Consider the following 21,252-nt stretch of genomic DNA (forward strand, 5'->3'; position numbering starts at 1 on the left):
TGTTCTTAGAGATTCTCATTTATAAGAAACCTTAAACGGACCATTGAGCTTAAAATTGTTAAACTGTTAAATAGTAAGTATGCATTTTTTTAATAACACAATTTTATAAGCCTATTGACAACCCTGTTATTTATTTATTTATTTATTTAACCCAATTGTCCTCCCCAATTGTAGATAGCAACTACCCAGCCCACTCATTAGTACTTTTCCCCATCACATGTAATGCTCCTGATACTAAGAGGGTGAGGACTACCAGCCACTGCCAGTTGTGCTCTCCCAGGTTGTGCCCTCTGTCTGCTGATGGCAGGCATTTATTGGCTGGTTTATGACACTACAATGGTTTCCACATATTAGAGCAGATTTTTAACACTGTAACAAAAACAAGCAATTATTCCTGGGTAAAAAAGGTCTGTACAGTAGTGTGTAGAAGTGTTTAGCTCCAGTTTGGTAGTCAGTTGAGATGGTCTACTTTGTTTCTATAGAAGTACACAATAAAGAGAAGAGTGTCCAACGTTAGCTTTTAGCCTAGTGTGGATCCCTGTTTGCTTCCCCAGTGTTCGGTTCATCCAGTGTTCAGAGTTTGGTTTGAACTTCAGCGGACACTGGCACAGGAAAAGCCGTGGAGGTGATGGGCTGCTCTCTAGTATCAACAACACTACATTCTCCCATGTAGTCGCTGTGTCATGTTTTACCCATTTCACCAGCTGTGGGCAGGGCTTTCTCCGTAGGCTGGGTGCATGTACATTTAAGGGATGTAAATTGAGTCAGGACTGTTGTGAAAATTCTGGTGGTTTCTCAGGTACACAGTTACCCAGTTTACACCTGTTTGTCTGCTTTACAGCTATCCGTTTCGGGCGGATGCCTCGCTCTGAGAAGCTGAAACTGAGAGCGAAGCTGCAGACCGGCGAAACATTGGAGGGTGAGACGCAGCTGGCTGATCTGAAGAGTCTGGCCAGGCAGATCTATGAGGCCTACATCAAACACTTCCACATGAGCAAGGCCAAAGCACGTGTCTTCCTCGCTGGAAAGACCAGCACATCAGTGAGTGAGACATTTACTGAGATTAAATATATACATATTGATACATACTCATTGTACCGATGACACACGCTGCTAAATGCTGTCGCTGCTATGCAAAAACCATGCATCTCCGTTTTTGCTGTTTTTCACTTTTTGACAGCGCAAATCTGGCAGTTGTTCTTTAGATTATGTCGCAATTTCATGATGAATGGACCAATAGAAATGCTCCAGAGTGTCTCGGAATAGAATATTTTCAAATTAACTCCCATTGAAAGTTAAGTTACTATTTTGGAGATGCAAGGTTTTTTCACATGGAAGTGATGATATGTAAATGGTAAAGGAACTGAAAACCATTTTAATCTATTTCTACAAAACAAATTAACCCAAGTAACTTTGGACCAGTTGACCAGTTTGTCTGCTCTTCATGCTGGAGTTTCAAATGGTAAAGTGAAAGCTAAGCATAAGCATAATATCTACACTGATAGATTGCTGAAAGATTTCTGAGACATAGAAGAGAGCTATTAAAGAAGATATGAGATCATAAACTAATGCAGATATTATGAAAGAATTGTGTTGTTTCACAGGGGTTGAATTTCAGGGTGTTCAAGGGGTTTAAAAGAGGTTTAGGTGGATCCTGTCTAATGTACTTACTTCTTTGCCTTTCTTCCCTCTTCATCATCAGCCTTTTGTCATTCATGACCTGGAAACTCTGCAGCAGGCACAGTCCATCCTGGTCACCCAGCTGCCAGAAGAGGGGAGGGAAGGCTTGGTGTGTGGTGTGCCGGAGCAAGAGACAGAGTCCCGCCTCTTTCGCTGCTGCCAATACAGCTCGGTTGAGACGGTCACCCAGCTGACCGAGTTCGCCAAGGCTGTGCCAGGCTTCGTGAGCCTGGACCTGAATGACCAGGTGACGCTGCTCAAGTATGGTGTGCATGAGGCCTTCTTCACGCTGCTGTCCTCCTGCATGAACAAGGACGGGCTGCTGGTGGCCCATGGCGGAGGCTTCATCACCCGCGAGTTCCTCAAGAGTCTCCGCCGTCCCTTTAGCGACATGATGGAGCCTAAGTTCCAGTTCGCCATGCGCTTCAATGCCCTCGAGCTGGACGACAGTGATCTGGCGCTATTTGTGGCCACCATCATCTGCTGTGGAGGTGAGGCCCCAAAAAAGCACTGTACACTAGGGGAGTGTGCCACTCCACACTACACCAATAAGAGTCCTGACACTGCGTTCTCCTGCCTGTGTAACATTACCTGTGTTGAGCGTCAGTCATTTGCTCTGAATATAGACATAGGGTTTTATGCCTTTCTGAGCATATTGTGGATATTATTACAGTGAAAGCATTATTACACACTGATTAATTAGATTTAGTGCAGTGCAGTATCTGAATAAAAAGAACAGTATTAACACTCTATATGGACAAAAGACACCTGTTCATTCGTTTAAAAATAAAAAAAGAGTTTATCCTTTATTTTTGGAGAAACTATCTTTCAACTAGAAGGCTTTCTACTAGATTTTGGCACATTGCTGTGAGGATTTAATTGCATTCAGTGACAACAATTCTAATGAGGTCAAGATACAAAATCCAATGATTCAACATCAAATGTGCCCCCCTTATTGTCAACTTCCCAACTAATAGTACCACTGTTCCACAGCTCAATGCTGGGGGCTTTGTACCCCTCTAGCCCACGTCTGGCATTAGGCAGCATGGTGCCAATAGGTTCATGTTTATCTGCTTTGGAGAGTCCTCGCTGAATGCATTCATTAAATGGGATGTTCACAAATATTTGGACATATAGGATTGTTTTTGGATGTATTTTTAAAATGTAGTTTTTTGTGTGTTCTGATTTTTCCTGCCTCATCATAAACCTAAAATTAATATTGTGACTGCTTAGATCAGTGCACCCATGCATTATTTATTTATGCACCTATTTATTTTTTACACCTATAAATTTCACTCAATATAATGGAAATCCTGCCTTTTCTTTTGCCATGGAAGAAATGGGGTGGCAGTGGACAAGCAGTCAGATGACACTTTTGGTCTTTTTAACTTTTTAATACATTTTTTTTCCTTTTTCTTCCAATTTGTTACTGCCAATTGACCCACCCGTTCGTAGCTCCCCCTAGCACTAGCAATGCTCCTACCCTCTCTAAGAGCTTAACACGCCTCCTCCGAAACAGCAGCCGGCATGCTCAGAGGAAAACATCAGGTCCCTAGCTCCACCACACAAGCTAGCAGACACCTGTGCGGGCCAACATTGCTACCCACCCAGAGAGAGCACGGCCAATTGCTGTCTCTCTCAGACTCCGACGCTGATGGCGAAGCGGCATGGCTCGAGATTCAAACCCATGAGGTCGCTGAGCCACTCTGAGCCATTAAGATTTACACTTCTTGACATAATGTGAATCTGGCAGTTGTTCGTTACATTGAGTCAGAGTTTCATGGTGACTGGACCAATAGAAATGCTCTAAAATGTCCTGGGAAAAAGTACATTTTACATAGATCTCCATTCTCCTGTAAAGTTACTTTTTGGAACCTACATATGTGTGAAGATATACTATTTATATAGTTATTCGTTGGCAACTCTGAAAAACATCTGCACTGCAAGTTTAAACTGTGTGTGACAGGCTTTTCTTTCTCTGCCTCTTTCATCTTCAGTACTGAGTGCTGCTTTAATGGGGGTTACATAATATCAGCCAGCCTTACAGTGACTTGGGGACTTCTTTCTCCTTCGGGCCATCAAAAAGAACCACAGCTTCCTGCTGTGATCGTTCCAGCTGCTGCCCACAGGGCTCTGAATGGCCTAAGAACATAACCACAGGCTGCAGCATGTCATTCTCTTAGGACCCCCCCCCCCCTTCTCTCTAAACATCATGCAAATGCATTTATCAAAAGGAGAAAGTGCAATACACTGAATAATGCATTTACCATAAACTGTCCCTGACTCTCTTTTATTTTCTTTCACACTTTTTAGTTTTTTCTCTCCCTCTCTCTCTCTGTCTTCCTCATCACTCACAGACCGACCAGGACTGGCAAACGTGTCGCACATTGAATGCATTCAGGAAAGCATCGTTAATGCTCTACGGCTCCATCTGCAGGCCAACCACCCGGAAAACACCTTGCTCTTCCCTAAGCTCCTGCAGAAACTGGCCGACCTTCGGGAGCTCGTAACGGAGCACGCACAGCTGGTCCAGGACATTAAGAAGACACAGGACACTTCTCTCCACCCACTACTGCAGGAAATCTACAAGGATATGTATTGAGGACTGAAGCTCAGGGTGGTCTTTTATGAACTGCTGGAAGTTGGATTAGCACTGGAAGTAAACTGTTCTGGATCTGGAAAGAGTTTAAGATTTTAAGACTGTCCACTAATCCTCGTAACCTCTAGACTGCAATGCAGGCCATCAGCACTATACAGCACAGGTAAATTTACTGCAGCAAGGAGGATGGTCCTTCACCCGGCAGCCTTCACTGACCACACTGCAGCACCGCCAAGCAAACATCTTGTCATCAAATTCTTGAAGTGAACTTATTTTATAGCTTCTAAAAGCAGCGTGTGCTATTCTCTGAATGTGACTGTGGTGATATCGAGCCTGTTCTGAAAACAAGGAGTAATTTTCATGCCGTAGATGTAGATGTTATTAATGCTGGAATAACGTGCAGTAGCTTTAGTTGTCAGAATGTGAATACACACAGTTTATGCACTCCACCTCTTATTAATCAAAAGATGTTATTTATTTTTGACACCAGTGCCATTAGAAGAAGCTAATTATTAGATGACTGAATGTGTGTGCGTCTCATCTGGTAAAGAATGTGCCACCCTTGTTGGTTTCCTCATATTATGTCTTCTAAAACAGTGCTGTGTGAGAGATAGCGTCCACCCTTCTTTCAGTCCAAACAAGCAATAAATCCAGATAACAGATCATTATTACACATCATACTCAGCAACTAAATATACACTAATCAGCCACAACATTAGCACCACATGCCTTATATTGAGTAGGTCCCCCAGGTCAGATCTCACCATTTGAGACATGGACTCCATGGACAAGACTTCTGAAAGTGTCCTGCTGTGGTATCTGGCACCAAGAGCAATGCTAGCAGCAGATCCTGTAAGTCCTGTAAGTTGTGAGGTGGGACCCCCATAGATCACATCAGTGAGCCTCAGGTGTCCACCATGACCCTTTCTTGGAGCATCTTTGGTAGGTGCTGACCACTGCATACCAAAAAAACTGATGCTTTGGAGATGTTCTGACCCAGTCGTCTAGCCATGTTGTTTGGTTCTTGTCAAAGTGTCTCAGGTTCCTATGCTGGCCCATTTTTCTGGCTTTTAACATTTTCATCACCTTCAAGAACTGACTGTTCTCTAGCTGCCTAATATGTAGATCTCACCCTATGCCTGACGCCAATGTTTTTCACTGTGAGTAGTACTAATGTTATGGCCGATTAGATGTTTCAGTGCTTAGTGAGTCCACCTTTTTTATTTTCCACACCTCCAAAGTTCACTTTTAGAAGTTGGAGCATTTTCTGCTTCTCACCATCACGAAATCCCAGGCATGTTTAATAATGTCGAGGTCTGGACTCTAAGGTGGTCTGTCCATTGGTCTGAGAAGATCAGATTCAGCTCCAGCAGTTCAGTTTGCAGATGTTCTTCTTTTTTGTCTGTTTTTCTCAGTAGAAGCTGCTTGATACTGTCAGACACACATTTGAGGCATCTTCTCCCAGTGGAAGGATGGAGAGAAATACCTGATCTGAATTTGGAGTGGAGCTGCATATCTAATTTCCATAAAAATCCATCCATCCATCTTCTTCCTGGCCAGAGCTTTCCTAGAATCATTGGGTGTAGGGCAAGAATAGCCTCAGCCCCACAGTGTGCTGCCCCGTGGGCTGTTTTGACTGAAACTGAAGTAAATGAGGGGTGGCCTCAGTTTTGCACAGGACTGTATAATGTATATTGCGTCCAGAACACAGCAGCATTGTGGAACTGCATTATGTAAATCTACACAGACATTAAAGAGAGGTATGCAAATGGGGAATATCATGTTGATATCAGGGAATATTGTGTTGTCTATATACTCAGGGAAAATCAGTTTTTAACTTTTCAATTTGATTGCCCGCCTCAACACTAGGCTACAGCAGGTACGCTACACGACTGGTGCCTATTTCAGTGCGGATAGCTGTGATGCTCTTCTCAGAGGCTAAACCGCTTATTTTTTAAATCTGTGTGTGTAAAGGGACCTCGGTTAAACTAATTAATCTAGTTTACCAGAATATTTACGCCATGACTCTGACCTGCTAATAACTAAGGCAGTTGATGTAGTTTGACTTTGAGATCTGAAGGTAATTGTGAATGTATAGTCTCCAGTCATCTTCATGAATGAGAATAAATGTTTGAGGATATTTGCTTAATATACACCTGGTTTCCATGTGAGTTATTGTCCTGTTGTCATTGTCTGTCTTTACAATTATAGATCGGTCAGTCACAGTCCAGAGTCTCTGCAACCCTGTGTCCAACTCAGTGGGTATCACTTTTGTCCCTGTGATGCAAGACAGAAGAATAAAGCATATTTAATAAAGCATGCCATTATATCTACAATAATATACAAAGGACCCATTTTGTTGTTTTTCTTAACTGGGAAGAAATCAGTCCATGTAGCTAATCACACAAAAAACATGGAAGTCTTTAAACAGTTGTTTTTAGATAGACGGATGGATGGATATGTGGATCGATAGATAGATGGATAGCTAGATAGATAGATTGATGGATGGATATGTGGATAGATAGACGGATGGATGGGTGGATAGATAGCTGAAAGGATGGATGGGTGGATATGTGGATGGATGGATGGATGGATGGATATGTGGATAGACAAATAGATGGATGGAAGGATGGATGGATATGTGGATGGATGGATAGATAGATGGATGGATGGCTGGATGAATGGATATGTGGATAGATAGACGGATGGATGGATTGATGGATATGTGAATAGATGGATGGATGGATGGATGAATGGATATGAGGATAGATAGATGGATGAATGGATGTATGGATGGATGGATGGATGGATGGATGGATAGATGGATGGATGGATGGATGGATATGTGGATAGATAGATGGATGAATGGATGGATGGATGGATAGATGGATGGATGGATGGATGGATGGATATGTGGAAAGATAGATGGATGAATGGATGTATGGATGGATGGATATGTGAATAGATAGATGGATGGATGGATGAATGGATATGTGGATAGATAGATAGATAGATAGACAGACAGACAGAAATACAGATAGATAGATAGATAGAGAGAGAGAGAGAGAGAGAGAGAGAGAGAGAGAGATAGACAGATAGATAGACAGACAGATAGATGGATCGATAAATAGACAGATAGACAGATAGATAGATAGATGGATAGATAGACAGATAGACAGACAGATAGACAGACAGAGAGACAGACAGATAGATAGATAGATAGATAGATAGATAGATAGATAGACAGATAGATAGATAGATAGATAGATGGGTGGATGGATGGATGGATGGATGGATGAATGGATATGTGGATAGATAGACAGATAGACAGACAGATAGACAGACAGATAGATAGACAGATAGATAGACAGAGAGATAGACAGAGAGATAGACAGATAGATAGATAGATGGATAGATAGACAGATAGACAGACAGATAGACAGACAGAGAGACAGACAGATAGATAGATAGATAGATAGATAGATAGATAGATAGACAGATAGATAGATAGATAGATAGATGGGTGGATGGATGGATGGATGGATGGATGAATGGATATGTGGATAGATAGATAGATAGATAGACAGACAGACAGACAGACAGACAGAAATACAGACAGACAGACAGAAATACAGATAGATAGATAGATAGATAGATAGATAGATAGATAGATAGGTGGATGGATGGATGGATGGATGGATGGATGGTATGCATACAGTATACAACATTGTATGCTCTGGACCTCACCTATTGACCATTAAGGTAGTGGTGAGGATGCAAAGGAAGACATTTGTGGAAGTAGGTCTGGAAGAGTGTCCGAGTACAGCAAACCACTCTCAAACAAACTGCCTCAAAACGTGAAATTAAAATCAGGATATTTTCGAGCTTTATAAATTCTGTGACTGCCCGTTGTAATAATAAATAAGTATGAAAGTAGACAGCATTTTAGATAGCTGTTATTTAAGCTTGCCCTTTAACCAGAGCATAAAGATAGTTTGGGCATTAGGATCATTACTGGGACCCGGAAACAGTATTCTATGATCTACACTGCATGTGGACGAAGCGTGTAGCGGTACTGATGATTTACAGATCAGCGAACAGGAAGACAGCCTGAACTCATCTGCGCGCCTGTAGACAGAAATCATAAAAGAGTGAATCCTAATTTAAATAAAAAATTAAACAAAGTGAATTAATATAATATTTAAATATAGTGTCATGCTTAAACTATAAACAACACGACAATAGATGTACAAAGCAGACACGACTGAGCTGTTTTTATTTTTGAACAGGCGCCAGGGTCGCCCCTTGTCGTGACGTGGTCGTGGGGCTCCGCACAGTTTAACAGTTTTCGCGCCACCAGAGAGACAGGAGACAGGGCTGGGTGTTGTTCGAGGATTTTAGGGCTATTAGGGCTGCTAATACGGAGCATTTTGAGGACTATGAAGACCAGGATCGTGGCGTTTCTGTGGTCGTGAGAGCTGTGGGCAGACTGCCTGTGTCCAGCAGAGCAAACCGACACGATCTGCAGTCACCTGACCCTGAAAACCCCAAAACCCAGGCATCAGATAAACACAGGACAGGACAGGACAGGGCTGGACTGGACAGGACTGGACAGGACAGGGCTGGACAGCAGAATGACAGGTGAGCAGATCCTGGAGCTGAAACTGGCTTCTTAACTTGGTTTGTGAATCCCCATGCCAAAACCTGTCCAAATGTTTGTGGACACCCCTTCTAGTGAACCCTAGTTGCACCCTTTACTTATACACAGATGTGCAAAGTCTAGTGCCTGTAAGAAGCACTGCCAATAGAATAGGACTCTCTCTGGAGCTGGTAAACATGAGCCTATAGATACCATGTCTAATGCCAGGAGTGGGCTAGAGGGGTATAAAGCCCCCCAGCATTGAGGTGAGCAGTAGTGGAAGAACTGTGTTCTCTGGGATGATTGATTGATGGATGGATGGATGGATGGATGGATGGTGCTCCATCCAGTACTTTTTTTTTTTTTTTGGGGTGAGCTGGAAGTTGGATGAGGATGAGTTTGACCTTGCTTGAACACTGGTTGCTGAATGCAATCAAATCCTCACAGCACTGCTTTACAATCTAGTAGAAAGCCTTCTTCTCTGGACAGTAGAGATCCAACTCCAACAAAAGCAGGATAAACTATTTTTAATGCCCTACTATAAATGAGCTGGTGTCCCAATACTTTTGTCCTTATAATGTATCTGGTGTCTGGTCACATCTATTGGATCTATTTATTTAGTCTTCAGACTAAACATCATCTGTGCTTGGACTTTGACTTGAAAGTCAGGAGGGTCCCGTCTCTAATGCTACCTTTCTGATTCATGCTCAACAGCAGAGGACGAGAACCTGGACCTGCTGCTCTCTTTGTTCGAAGAGAGTGAGGGTCAGAAGATAGAGACCTCTGCTGCTGGAGAAGGGGACGATTTGGATGATCTGTTTGACGGTGATGATGGTGATGAAGGTGAAGCTTATGCTGAGCCAGAGGAGGAGGAGGAGGAGGCGGCAGAAGAGGCTGTGGAGTCTGCAAACTCCAGCGCAGAAGTGGAAAATGAACTCAATAGATCCAAAGAGGACCTGGAGGGTGAGATTAGATTATTTACCGTTGACAGTATGATATGTTCTTTTGAAACTCTCTGATTCTTACATTCACATGTTTTCTTATCATTTTAAACTCTAGCGGAGCTGAGAAACATGCGAGAGAAGATGCAAAAGCTACAGCAGCAGCTGCAAGCATCTCAAAAGGGTGCAGTCTCCCTGCCCAGGCTGGCAGGAGAGAAACCCTCCACACAGAAACGGACAAGCAGCGCAACCTCCCCACCAGCACAGCTCTCTGCCAAGCGCCTGACCTCTCCTCCCCAGCAGCGCAGCAAACCTGCTCTGCAAACGCGTCCTCCCAGCCAGTCTTCCCCATCCGCCCAGAGAGTGGCTATCGGGTCTCCTCCGCATGTAGAGGCAGAGCGCAAGCAGAGGACAGTGCACCAACCTAAAGCAGGTGACCATTTACCGTGTGTAGTAGTTACTGAGCAGAGCTAACTGTCAGATACGATAACTGTCAGTGGTGTCAAATCAGCAACGTGAAGGCATGCCTGGAAATGGGATTAATATTGATATGTTAATGGTACCGGTTTCACTCTGCTAGAACATTCAGCTTTATTTAAAAGGCATTTTATTTTAAACAAAAGCGGGTCTGGACTGCAGCTCGGGTCTGGATCCGGACGCTGTCCTCTCTGGACCTGGACCTATAACCGAAAAACAATTGAGAACTAATCTGTAGCCTCTGTGAAATAAACTAGCCACAAGCTAACATAATGTTTACAATACAGTACAAGACGTACACTGTAATTCACTGACATGATATAGTAGAACCCTGTTTGATGCTATGCAGAACTCTATACTATATTTACTTATATTAACTATATTAATGATATTTCAATAAAAGTATATATTCAGTTCAATGCAACATGCCATATTAAAACATTTTGCTGTCAATTAATGTTGTTATTATTATTATTATTTTCATCTGCTGTTTAGTTACTGAAACAATTAGCCTAGGCCTTTTACCAAATATATATATATATATATATATATATATATATGTTCCAGAAATAATTATGATAAACAATATTATTTTTATTTTAAGAGCATTTTATGCCATTTACATAATGATAATATAATGACATACACATGCAGTTTCACTCTTTTTAGTTAGAGCAATGAGCAATAATTATTAAGTAAATTATTGAGTATTTAGACATTGACATTGAAAAACAAATGATAAATTTTTTTTTAATAAAGTCAACGGACAGGCACATTCACTTTAAGGTTCTCTCATCGACAAGTTAACACAATGGGCAATATTGAAGTAAAAAAAAAAAATATATATATATATATGACAGGCCTATATTAGGCGCGTTAACTTTCTAATTTTTATTTATTTATTTGAAACAGCATCCACAGAAAACCGGAGTGTTCTGGGTGTCGGTGACCGGGTATCACAGCCAATGAGAAGTAGCGGTAAAATCAACAACACAGTGATGTCACCCACACCAAGTCAAAGTGCTGGTGTAACTCCTCCCATTGCAAGACAAGCCACACCCCGACCTCCTGCTGCTCCGGACGTTACAGTGGAGAAATTCTCAGGTCTCCGGCTGAGGTGCGTATTTGGTCAATTATGATGGAAGTAGCTTGCCAAAGACAATAATGATTAAATAATTGCTGTCATAACGAAGCGTGATGTGAAAGTGGATGCTGTTTTCAATCAAAGCAATAATTAGAAACTTATCTAATGCTCTTCAGCTTGTTTTTGTTGTTTTGTTCATGTGAACTTCAGGTTAAAATGGCATGCCTTAATTCTATTATTCACCCTTTTGTAGGAGACCTCGTCTGTCCTCTGTGGAAATTGACCACAAAATGGCTAACCGCAAAATGATCAAGCTCTCGCAGTTGCCTGACCGACTGGCCAAGGACAATCTGGAGGACAGTGACTGGGTCACCTTTGCTGTGGTGATAAGTAAAATTACCCCACAAAGCAAAAATAATGTGAGCAACAGTTTAGTCATGCTCATAATATTGATCAGAACTTCTGCAGCAACAGAGATCAGTTTTGTTCATCTAAACCTTTTGTTTCACAGGGGAAAACCTTCAGTATCTGGAAGCTGAACGACCTTCATAACCTGGAGGTAAACGTGTCACTCTTCCTTTTTGGGACAGTTCACACTGACCTGTGGAAGACGGACACTGGGACAGTAATAGGCATACTGAACCCCAACCAAATGAAGAATAAAGATGGCTCTAATGAGGTGAGGAACAGACTTGCAGCGAGATGAAGAGTGAATGGCTGAATATACAGGGTTGCATTCATTTAGATTCATTTGAAAAATGGGCTTGTGCTTTTGCGTGGTTGCATAGACACCTACATATTACACCTACAGGAGCTTTTGACATCCCATTCTAAACCCATGGGCATTTGTATGGAGTTGGTCTGGAGCTCTGCTGCAGTTATTGAGTCAGTTGGAGGCTTTTCTGCACTCTGCTCTGAGCTCAGCACTCGGCCCTGACCCCGCTCTGTAACTTTACGTGGTCTGACAGACACTCGGTGGCTGAGCTGCTCTCTGTGAGCTGTTCCTCCTAAACTCTTCCACTGTTCAATAATAATACCACTCACAGCTGATGGAGGAAGATCTAGAAGGGGGGAAATTTCACCAGCTGACTTGTTGGTGCAGCGGTGTCTCCTATTACATACAGAACCACGCTGGAGTTCAGTGAGATCTTTAGAACCTCCCATTCTTTTTACTAATGTGTGCAAAGTCAGACTGCATGGCTAGGGGCTTGATTTTATACACCTGTGGTATTGGGACTAAGCGAAACACCGCCTGAATTCAGGGATTAAGAGGGGTGTCCCAATACTTTTGTCTGTAAAATGTATGTGCAGTACTGCTGTCATTTAGCCTGTTTGGTTGCTTGACAAATATTTGAAAACACGGCTTTCATGTCTTCTGTACTTTGCATTTTTTGCTATGCTCATATATAAAGTTTTCTGCTGCTGCCTGTCTACAGCTGTGCCTCACAGTGGACCATCCACAGAAGGTTCTAATGCTGGGTGAAGCCATGGACTTTGGGACTTGCAAGGCCAAAAAGAAGAATGGAGATTCTTGCACCCAGTTAGTCAATTTGGTGAGTCTATCTGTTCTGATATGCCATATGTTCCCTTTGTTTGGCACTTATTTGAACTGATTTGTTATTTTTGTGTTTTCTTCATTTAGTATGAATGTCAGTTCTGCCAGTATCATGTTAAAGCTCAGTACAAGAAGATGAGCTCCAAGAGAGCGGAGCTACAGAGCAGCTTCACCGGCTCGGCCCCCGGAAAACCAAAGAACCGGAAGTTAGGAGGTTTGAGAGAACGCCTGTGTCAGAGTGACTTCCACTATGGGGGCATGTCCTCACTTGCTTGTGCACCATCGGCGTAAGTTGACATTCAATTTCTGAGAAAAGTGGTGTGTGATGTGAAAGGCGTTTTTTCCCAGAAAATCTAATTATAATGAAACTTTACAGGACTGCCCCACAACCAAAGAAACAGCCCTCAATACAAGCCGTTCTGGCTTCTATCCCTTCCAAGAAGCTCGGTAAGCTCATATTGGGTCAGGCAAAGGTCTTGGGTTTGCATAGTTTCTGATATAAATTAATTAATTAATTAATTTATTGATTGATTGCTATGCAGAATGTATCATATATTCATGGTCTTTATTTATTTATTTTTTTATAGCTCTTAGTTCAGGTGAGGTGTCTGGATGCTCTGATGACTTCAGAAGCCTAATGTCCATGCCTACACCAGGAGCACTTAATATAAAGCGACACTTAGGACATACTAAACCCACAGGTAAGGTGCTTGCTAATAAATAACCTTGCACCACGTCTAATAAGCTTTAAAACACATTTCTGTACTTTTGTTTAGTCATACATCCTGTGAAATGAGCTCATATGATATTAACTGCATTTTGCCCACTGGCCCATTGTTCTCAACGCATTTTAGCAGTGCCCCGTTGTTTTTCTCAATGCAGTTTAGCGCTGGCCTGTTGTTTTTCTCAATGCTTTGGCCCATTGGCCCGTATTTTCATTTATTGCAGTTTAGTAGTGGCCCAGTGGATATGTCTAGATATCAACACTGTTTCCATACCAGGTTGCTTGTTCTGATTGTGTGGCGTGGGCTTGTACACAGCGTTTTGATCAGACACATGGTTTCCAGATAGCGACTTTTTTTTCCCCCATAGGCATGAAGGGATGTAACAATGATAAAAATACATTGCATGATATAGATGAGTAAAAGAAATGATATTGGGTGGATGGATATGGTAGATATGTAATGAAAAATGAGAACAAAAAAGTTGTAACATTTGAATTGAAGTTGCCCTACATGACTCTGCACGCCCTGCAATGTGACCATTGCGCGTGTCCCTACATTTGCGATGCTGGCGCTAAAACTATATTTTCTGCAGCCCTACTTGTAAGACCCAGCCTCAACATAGGGTACCATAGCAGCCACTTGGCAACTACTTGGGGTACCTTGGCAAAATCATAGCAAACAGCTAGAAACACATGGAAACTACTGTATAGCGGAATACTCTAGCAACCATGTAGCAGTAACACACACACACACACACACACACACACACAACTAAGACCCTGTTTACACCTGGTCGCTTCATGCAGGATTGTATCTAAATCAGGCCACAAGCCACATAAAACTGCACCCAAGTGTAAATGCACCCACAGATACAAATCCGATCCCTCAAACCACTTCAGGAGGTGGTCCGAGATGCATTTGAGACACGTTACCGCAGTGTAAACACACTCGTCTCTCCCAGATGCACTCCACAACCGAAACGCCAGTAATTGCCGCACAACGAGCGAATTTGCGTACTCTCACCCACACAACAATCAAATTAGTCTCCGGCTAATGGGCGACGTGTTATGCATCTACCAAGTGTAAATGCATGGGGTTAAAATCTGATCAGGATACAAATCCAGATACTAGTCACAAAACGTGACCAGATGTAAATGAGGTCTAAGTAATAGTAGTGGCTGCTCTACTGTTTAGGGCCACTAGTACGCTTCCTTTTCAGCATTAGTGTTACTTCTTGAATACATCAGCCAGTGTCTAATATGTGTGTAACTGCATGTTTGTGCTCATGGCTAATTTATTATATATATATTTTTTTTTTAATACAGATCCATCTGGACCAGCTGTTCAGTCCATCTCTGCCTCCGACCTCCTCAAACAGCAGAAAGAGATGCACAAGCAAAGAATGCAGGCTAGACAGAAGAGGGCAGAAGAGATCCAGAAGAGGTGTGTGAGTGAATGCGTATGTGTGAACCTCTTGGTCCTAATCAGACCTCTTATTCAGACTGACTTTCAAAAGTTTGCGGCTGCCCTCTTAGAAAATATCCATGTATCCAAATATGTCCAAGCTTGGATACTGCCAATGCAAAAGTCACTACTGAGAGCTTGGTAGAACACCAATACCAAAACGCTAGACACACTCTTCACTATGCCTGATTTCTTTAAAAAAACCAAAAACCCATTAAAGTCAAAGAAATGAAGTGCGATCACAACAGGATTGAACAAGCACCTGGATGGCCCACCTTAAGGAGGGTCAAATTCAGTCCAGATGCTGTAGAGGAGCAATATGCATGACTAAGCGAGGTTTGCAACCTAAGTGGCCAACAATAACTGTACGTCCACAGCTCTGCCAAGGCTTCATACTTCTGCAGCTGGAGCCATCAGGGAGGTTTTTAAAGGACATGGCAAGTTCATGAGGAGGGCGTGTAGTTCCTGGGATGCACAACAGCTCCGTCTTGCTGGGGTTGAGCTTTAAGTGCTAGGCAGCCATGAAAATTCTGACATGGGAATAGAAACCTTGGATGTTAGAAGGTGGGGAAGTAAAGAAAAAGAATGCATAGTAGTAGTATGGTGTCTGATTAGTGGAACGAGAATATGTGGGGTCACCTTAACAGATAACCTGCTTGAGGATGTCCGTTGCCCAGAAGGGTGATTAAATAGAGGTGTAGAGTGAAGGATATTGTAACAGCATGGTCCTCAAAGAGGAAATGTTGAGATGGGGAAAATGAGTGAAGTGAGAATGGGGAATCGTTATGAATTGTGTTTTTGTCCCTTGTTTTTCAGAGTGCTACAGAAAACTGGGGGCACCGTGGCTCCTGCAAGGCCGTCTGTGAACAGGGGCGCTCTGCTTTCACCGAAAGCAGCCTCAGAGGTTCCAAATGGCTCCTCCCCACCAGAACGGCGCCTCAGTGCCCCTGCAGTACCCACCCTAGGCCGAGGTTTTTCAGAGGGGGATGATATTTTCCTGGATATGTCCCCTCCTCCTCCTCGTTCAAAAAGCCTGTCGTCTGCGAAGGTGGGTCTATAATTTGTTTGGGTCCACTGGCTGCTTCCATTTTTTAGGCTCTTTAGCTTTAGGTAGCTTATGAACTGACTTCTTTTCAGCGAGGCATATAAAGTAATGGCATCACCAGTGCCAGTCTCAAAAGCCATTGTCATGGTTTCTTTTGTTTTTAGTTTTTAGTCACTTGGTGTTAGTTTTTAAGTCATTTGGTCCTTGGAGCTCTTTAGAAGATGGATCAATCAAGAAAATTACAAGATGTTATTATTTTAATTAGATTTGAGAACTTTTTCTAACAACCTTTTCTATTTATAATCTGTATTATGTTGTCAAAGTATGGGAAATCTAATTATTTAAAAAATGTAATTGCTGTCGCTCAAAATTGTAAAGAATACCTGTCAGAATTATGTTAAGTCAACAAGTAAAGACAGTGTTTGTGCGACAGCTTCAAAACATTCTAGTAAATTAATGGGTTCTGTAGTTGACAATATTTTCTTTTATAGTGAAATCAGAATTACACACAATGATTTGCCAGAACATTAGCACCACATGCCCAAAACTGAGCAAGTCCACCTTGTGCTTCCACAAAAGACCTGACTTCAAGGCCATTGACTCCACAAGACTTCTCAAGGCGTCCTGTGGTATCTGGCACCAAGGTGCCCATGACCCTGTCGCCAGATCACTGGTTGTCCTTCCTAGGAGCACTTTTGGTACATAGTGACCACTGCATACCCGAACAACCACAATCCACAAGACCTGCCTGTTGTTTTGAGGATGTTCTGACCCAGTTTTCTGTCCATCACAGTTGGGCTCTTATCAAAGTGGCTCAGATTCTTATGCTTGTCTGTTTTTCCTGCTTTTAACACCTTCATCACCTTCAAGAACTAACTGTTCACTTGCCGCCTAATATATCCACCCCTTGACAGATGCCACTGTAGATGAAGATGGTCAATGTTTTTCACATCACATCACAGTCAGATTGTTGTGATCGTATGATGAAAGATGTGGACCCCAGACCACCGTAACAAATATGATGTCTCTGTGATTTTGTAGCATTGACCGTTTCTCTGTGTGTTCTCTCCCTCAGCTGGCTGCAGTGAGAAAGCTCCAGGCTAAAGGCGGGGCCATTGTTAAAGATGACCCAAACGCAGTGAAACGCAAGCGGTCTGACAGTGGCGCGATCAGCACCAGAGTGGAGCGCAACCTCACTTCACCTGAAGGTCTGCAAGCCAACAAATGATTGTCTGACAGCACTGTAAAAAATTCAGCCGAACCCGGAGTTTAATTTGATCTTGATGTCCTGCCTGACTGATTGTAGGTGATAAGACTTCTGCTGAGGAGGAGAGAGGGGAGCCAGCTCAAAAGAGGAGGCGGGAACAGCAAGAATACATCCAATCTGAGGAGTTTCAGCGCATTCTCAATGCAAAGTCCTCAAACTCCTGGATTATGGGAGAGGTATGTGTGTTAAAAATTGTAAATATGGCCTATTAAAATGCATCCACACATCTTCACATACAGTGTCTTCTGAAGGTATTCAGAGCCCTTGTTGCACCCTTTGAGTGGAATTTTTCTTTTTTTCTTTTTTTATTTCTTTTTTACCCATTTTAAACTAAAAATTGGAACTTTTATTTTCTTAAATCTTTTATTGACCAAATTATTCAACCTCCTTGCTGTGGTCAGGCATATCCTGTTTGTATGGATTATCCTTGCAGTATGTAGAGCTCATTTGCAGTAGACCCAGCTTTATAGACCCATGTGCACAGAGTCAGGTCTGTAAAGGCGCACTCTTTACCCTGCGATGTCTGGGCAAAAAACTGTCTGTGGCTCTCTACAATCTGATCTATGCCTTGCCGCAATCTGATCAAGGATGTAAAACAACTTCTAGACCTTTAAGCTGGTGTGTTGAGACTGAAACCGAACACTCTGGCAAAAAACAGGCACTGCACCAGGTTAATCCCATCCCTTAGGTGAAACATGGTGGCGGCAGTATCCTGCTATGCGATTGCTTCTCAGCAAGAGTGGAAGCAGCTGAGGGATAGGTGAGTTTAGTCTGGGATACAGCCAAAAAAAACACTGGAGTGGCTTTAGGACAAGTCTGTGAATGTTCCTATGAGCAGCCCATCCAAAACACAAACTTAAGCCTTGTCAAACATCTGGGAAGAGATCTAAAGATGGCAGTTCACGGACGCTCCTAAGTCTAAATTGGCGGAGCTTTGAAAGGATCTGCCATAAGGGATAGGATAAACTGCCCAAATCCAGGTGTACAAAGCTTGTAGAGACATATCCAAGAAGACATGCAGCTGTAGTTGCTACCAAAGGGCCTTTGCCACACAGAAGTGTATATTATGTTTGGGTATGAATACTTGTAAATAAGGGGGATATCTCATTATTTTTAGATGCTTTCCTATTTTTGGATTCTTCGCTTCATTACGAGTGATTGTGTAGGTTCATGGCAATTCTGTCCAGTCAGAATTAAACCAGGACAAAAAATGTGGGGTGTTATAGCCCCCCAGGTCAAGTTGGGTGGTGATCATGCAATATTCTGACCTCACTAACACTCTTGTCGCTAAACACAATCGAATCCTTATAGCCATGCTCTAAAATCAGTTTGAACTTCTTCCCTCGGCTGGAGACCATTACTCCAACCAAAGCAGGAGCAGGAGAAACTGTCCCAATACTTTTGTCCATATGGTGTGTAAATCGAATGCAAAATGGCTGCACGTTTTTTATTTTATTTTTTTTTTTTAACCCAGCCTTGATTTCTGTCTTTAGGTGGAAGCGCAGACCATGCAGGACTACTTTGAGCCGCTGGTGCAGAAAGAGAAGCTGGAGGAAAAGATGAGGAACATCAGAGAGATGAAGTGTCGAGCGGTCACCTGTAAAAACGTACGTCATTTATCTTCTCTTTAGTTTGCCGACGTGAGCCCCGCTGCAGACACAGCATTGATCCATGATGGCTTGTGTACCTGTTGTATGCAGGGTTTAGTAATTTGCTTGGGGAGAAGCAGGTTTCCTGCTTACGGCTACATTTTAAATGGTATTTTGACCTTAAAAAGCTCTGCGTGATGAGTCAGTGTTGGTGGCTCAGTGCAGATCCTTCCCACCTCATGCACCTCATTCTTGTCCGATACCTTTGACTTATTAGTCCTGGACCTTTTCTTCAGAGCAGCAGCACTGATGAAAGACATCCAGTACGTCCAGACCCTAACTCAACCAACGTCTGTTCTGTCAAGTAGGGGAGCTGGACGAGTAAAATCCTATATGAGGAATGTTTAACACTCAAGCCGCATTACTTGGTTCTGAAGTGTCTGCGCAGTCGGTTGTAGAGGGTGATTCATTTGTACGCTGCACTACAGTAAAAGCCACAGTGGTTAACGAGCTGCTCTGATCTGCAGTGCAAGTACACTCACTTCAAGCCGGCTGAGCGATGCGTGGAGGAGAAGCACGACTACCACTGGCACGACGCCGTCAAGCGCTTCTTTAAATGCCCCTGCGGCCAGAGGAAGATCAGCCTGGCCCGGTTCCCCAGTGCTGCTTGCAGGTGAGCAAGAACAGATGTGGTATTGATTTGTGCTAGTTTGGAGGTTCAGGCTTTTGTCCACATTTGTTCCCCTCTTCCATTTTGGAAAAATCTCAATCCTATTTTTAGCATTATGAGCATGATGATGTAGAGAATGATTTGATGGGTTGAGGAGAACACTGTAATTTAAGTGGTCTTAAGTTAACTGTAAATGGAGAGGATGTGGACTGGTGTAGAAGTGATTTTTTTATTTTTTATTTTTTTTAAGCGAAATTAAGAAACCCTCAGGTCGATACCTCGGTTGCCTCTTAAACTCCAAGCACCCTATAGATTATTATTTAGTAAATGCATGAAAAACAATGTTTTGGGAAGGGTTCTTTTTGGGAAGGGCTGCAAATCTAGAACCAGTGGTGTGTCTGTGGAGTTTTAAGCATTTAAATACTGTTTTTGTGTAATGGTTTTTTTAAAATGGTTTGTTTACTGCAAAACCATAAAAGAACAACTTTTCATTACACAAAGAATATTTTTTTTAAATAAATGTGTAAATGTAGAAAACCTTTTTATCATTATTTATTTATTTATTTATTTATTTATTTATTTATTTATTAAATCAAGTGATTTTATTTCTTTTAAAGACAATAAAAGGTTCTTCACACTCATATGGAGACCAAGGGAACCAAATGTGTTTCTTTTCTATAGTATTACTCAAAAAAAACTTATTTATAGCACCTTTTAGTTTTAAGGGTGTAATGCTTTAACTGTGTGATACTGACTTCTATATTCCCCATTTCAGCAACTGTGGCTTGTTCAAGTGGGAAAGAGACGGCATGTTGAAGGTACCACAACATTTCAAATGCTTTAGGAGAATCTGGCTTGTTAATGTCTGGTTTCACAAGCAGGTTTTAAGGCTTTAAGGTACTCATTTCCCTCTTTTGTGTGATTTTATTTATTTATTTATTTATTTATTTTTCTTGCTCCTCCAGGAGAAGAATGGGCCGAAGATCGGAGGAGAACTGCTGCTGCCACGCGGTGAGGAGCAGCCCAAATTCCTCAACAGTATGAAATAGAGCCAGCAGCCTCCCCTTGCTGCCTGACTCCTTCCCTCTGGACCCATTCGCTCAGATGCTGCTGCTCTGCTGCTGCTGCTCTGCTGCTGCTGCTCTGCTGCTGCTAAAGGAAACCAAGCTGGAAATGTCTCTCAGGCTCCGGCTGTGGCAGAACTGTTTATGCTGATATGTGGAGATTGATTTCTTAAATCAGCGCAGGAGGCCAGAGTGGATTAGAGATGTTGCAGTTGATTTGCAGCTCGGACCTCACGGGCTGGCCGTAATCAGCCGTTTGTTTTGTCTGTTTTTATTTGTTTGTATGTTGAAATGCATTTTAAATGGTGTTTTTTACTGTTTATGAACGTTTGTGTTACGTGTGGCTGTGGTAAACAGCCTTAATTAAACTAGCCGGAGAGCTCGCATTCCATGGTCATTGCTTATCCCCGGTCTTTAATCATTCGCACATCCAAGTAAATAGATTTGAGTGGG

General features: G+C 42.4%; 2 protein-coding genes across 8 annotated transcripts in view; both read left to right on the forward strand.

Annotated features, from left to right (window-relative positions):
• Window positions 1–6,432, forward strand: part of pparaa (peroxisome proliferator-activated receptor alpha a) — a 63,309-nt gene extending 56,877 nt beyond the window's left edge. For 6 of the 7 annotated variants that reach the window (XM_072673153.1, XM_072673155.1, XM_072673158.1 and 3 more), the window contains 3 exons: window positions 842–1,041; window positions 1,703–2,171; window positions 4,038–6,432. In XM_072673153.1, coding sequence (XP_072529254.1) covers window positions 842–1,041; window positions 1,703–2,171; window positions 4,038–4,282 — 914 coding nt within the window. In that variant the 3' untranslated portion in view covers window positions 4,283–6,432. Of the gene's footprint in view, window positions 1–841; window positions 1,042–1,702; window positions 2,172–3,993 lie in introns of all 7 variants that reach the window. The other variant, XM_072673160.1, reaches the window with a different exon arrangement.
• A 2,212-nt stretch (window positions 6,433–8,644) lies between these two features.
• mcm10 (minichromosome maintenance 10 replication initiation factor) lies at window positions 8,645–21,101 on the forward strand. Its single transcript, XM_072673975.1, has 18 exons — window positions 8,645–8,920; window positions 9,633–9,881; window positions 9,978–10,292; window positions 11,249–11,453; window positions 11,674–11,839; window positions 11,932–12,099; window positions 12,857–12,973; window positions 13,063–13,262; window positions 13,352–13,422; window positions 13,563–13,676; window positions 15,026–15,143; window positions 15,981–16,212; window positions 17,285–17,417; window positions 17,516–17,652; window positions 18,970–19,083; window positions 19,593–19,738; window positions 20,511–20,553; window positions 20,701–21,101. Exons 1-18 carry the CDS (start codon window positions 8,914–8,916, stop codon window positions 20,782–20,784), a joined length of 2,619 nt encoding a protein of 872 aa, XP_072530076.1. The 5' UTR covers window positions 8,645–8,913; the 3' UTR covers window positions 20,785–21,101.
• The last annotated feature ends 151 nt before the right edge of the window (window positions 21,102–21,252 follow it).

Source organism: Salminus brasiliensis, chromosome 2 (genome assembly GCF_030463535.1).
Source record: "Salminus brasiliensis chromosome 2, fSalBra1.hap2, whole genome shotgun sequence".
In the NCBI taxonomy this organism is placed as follows: domain Eukaryota; kingdom Metazoa; phylum Chordata; class Actinopteri; order Characiformes; family Bryconidae; genus Salminus; species Salminus brasiliensis.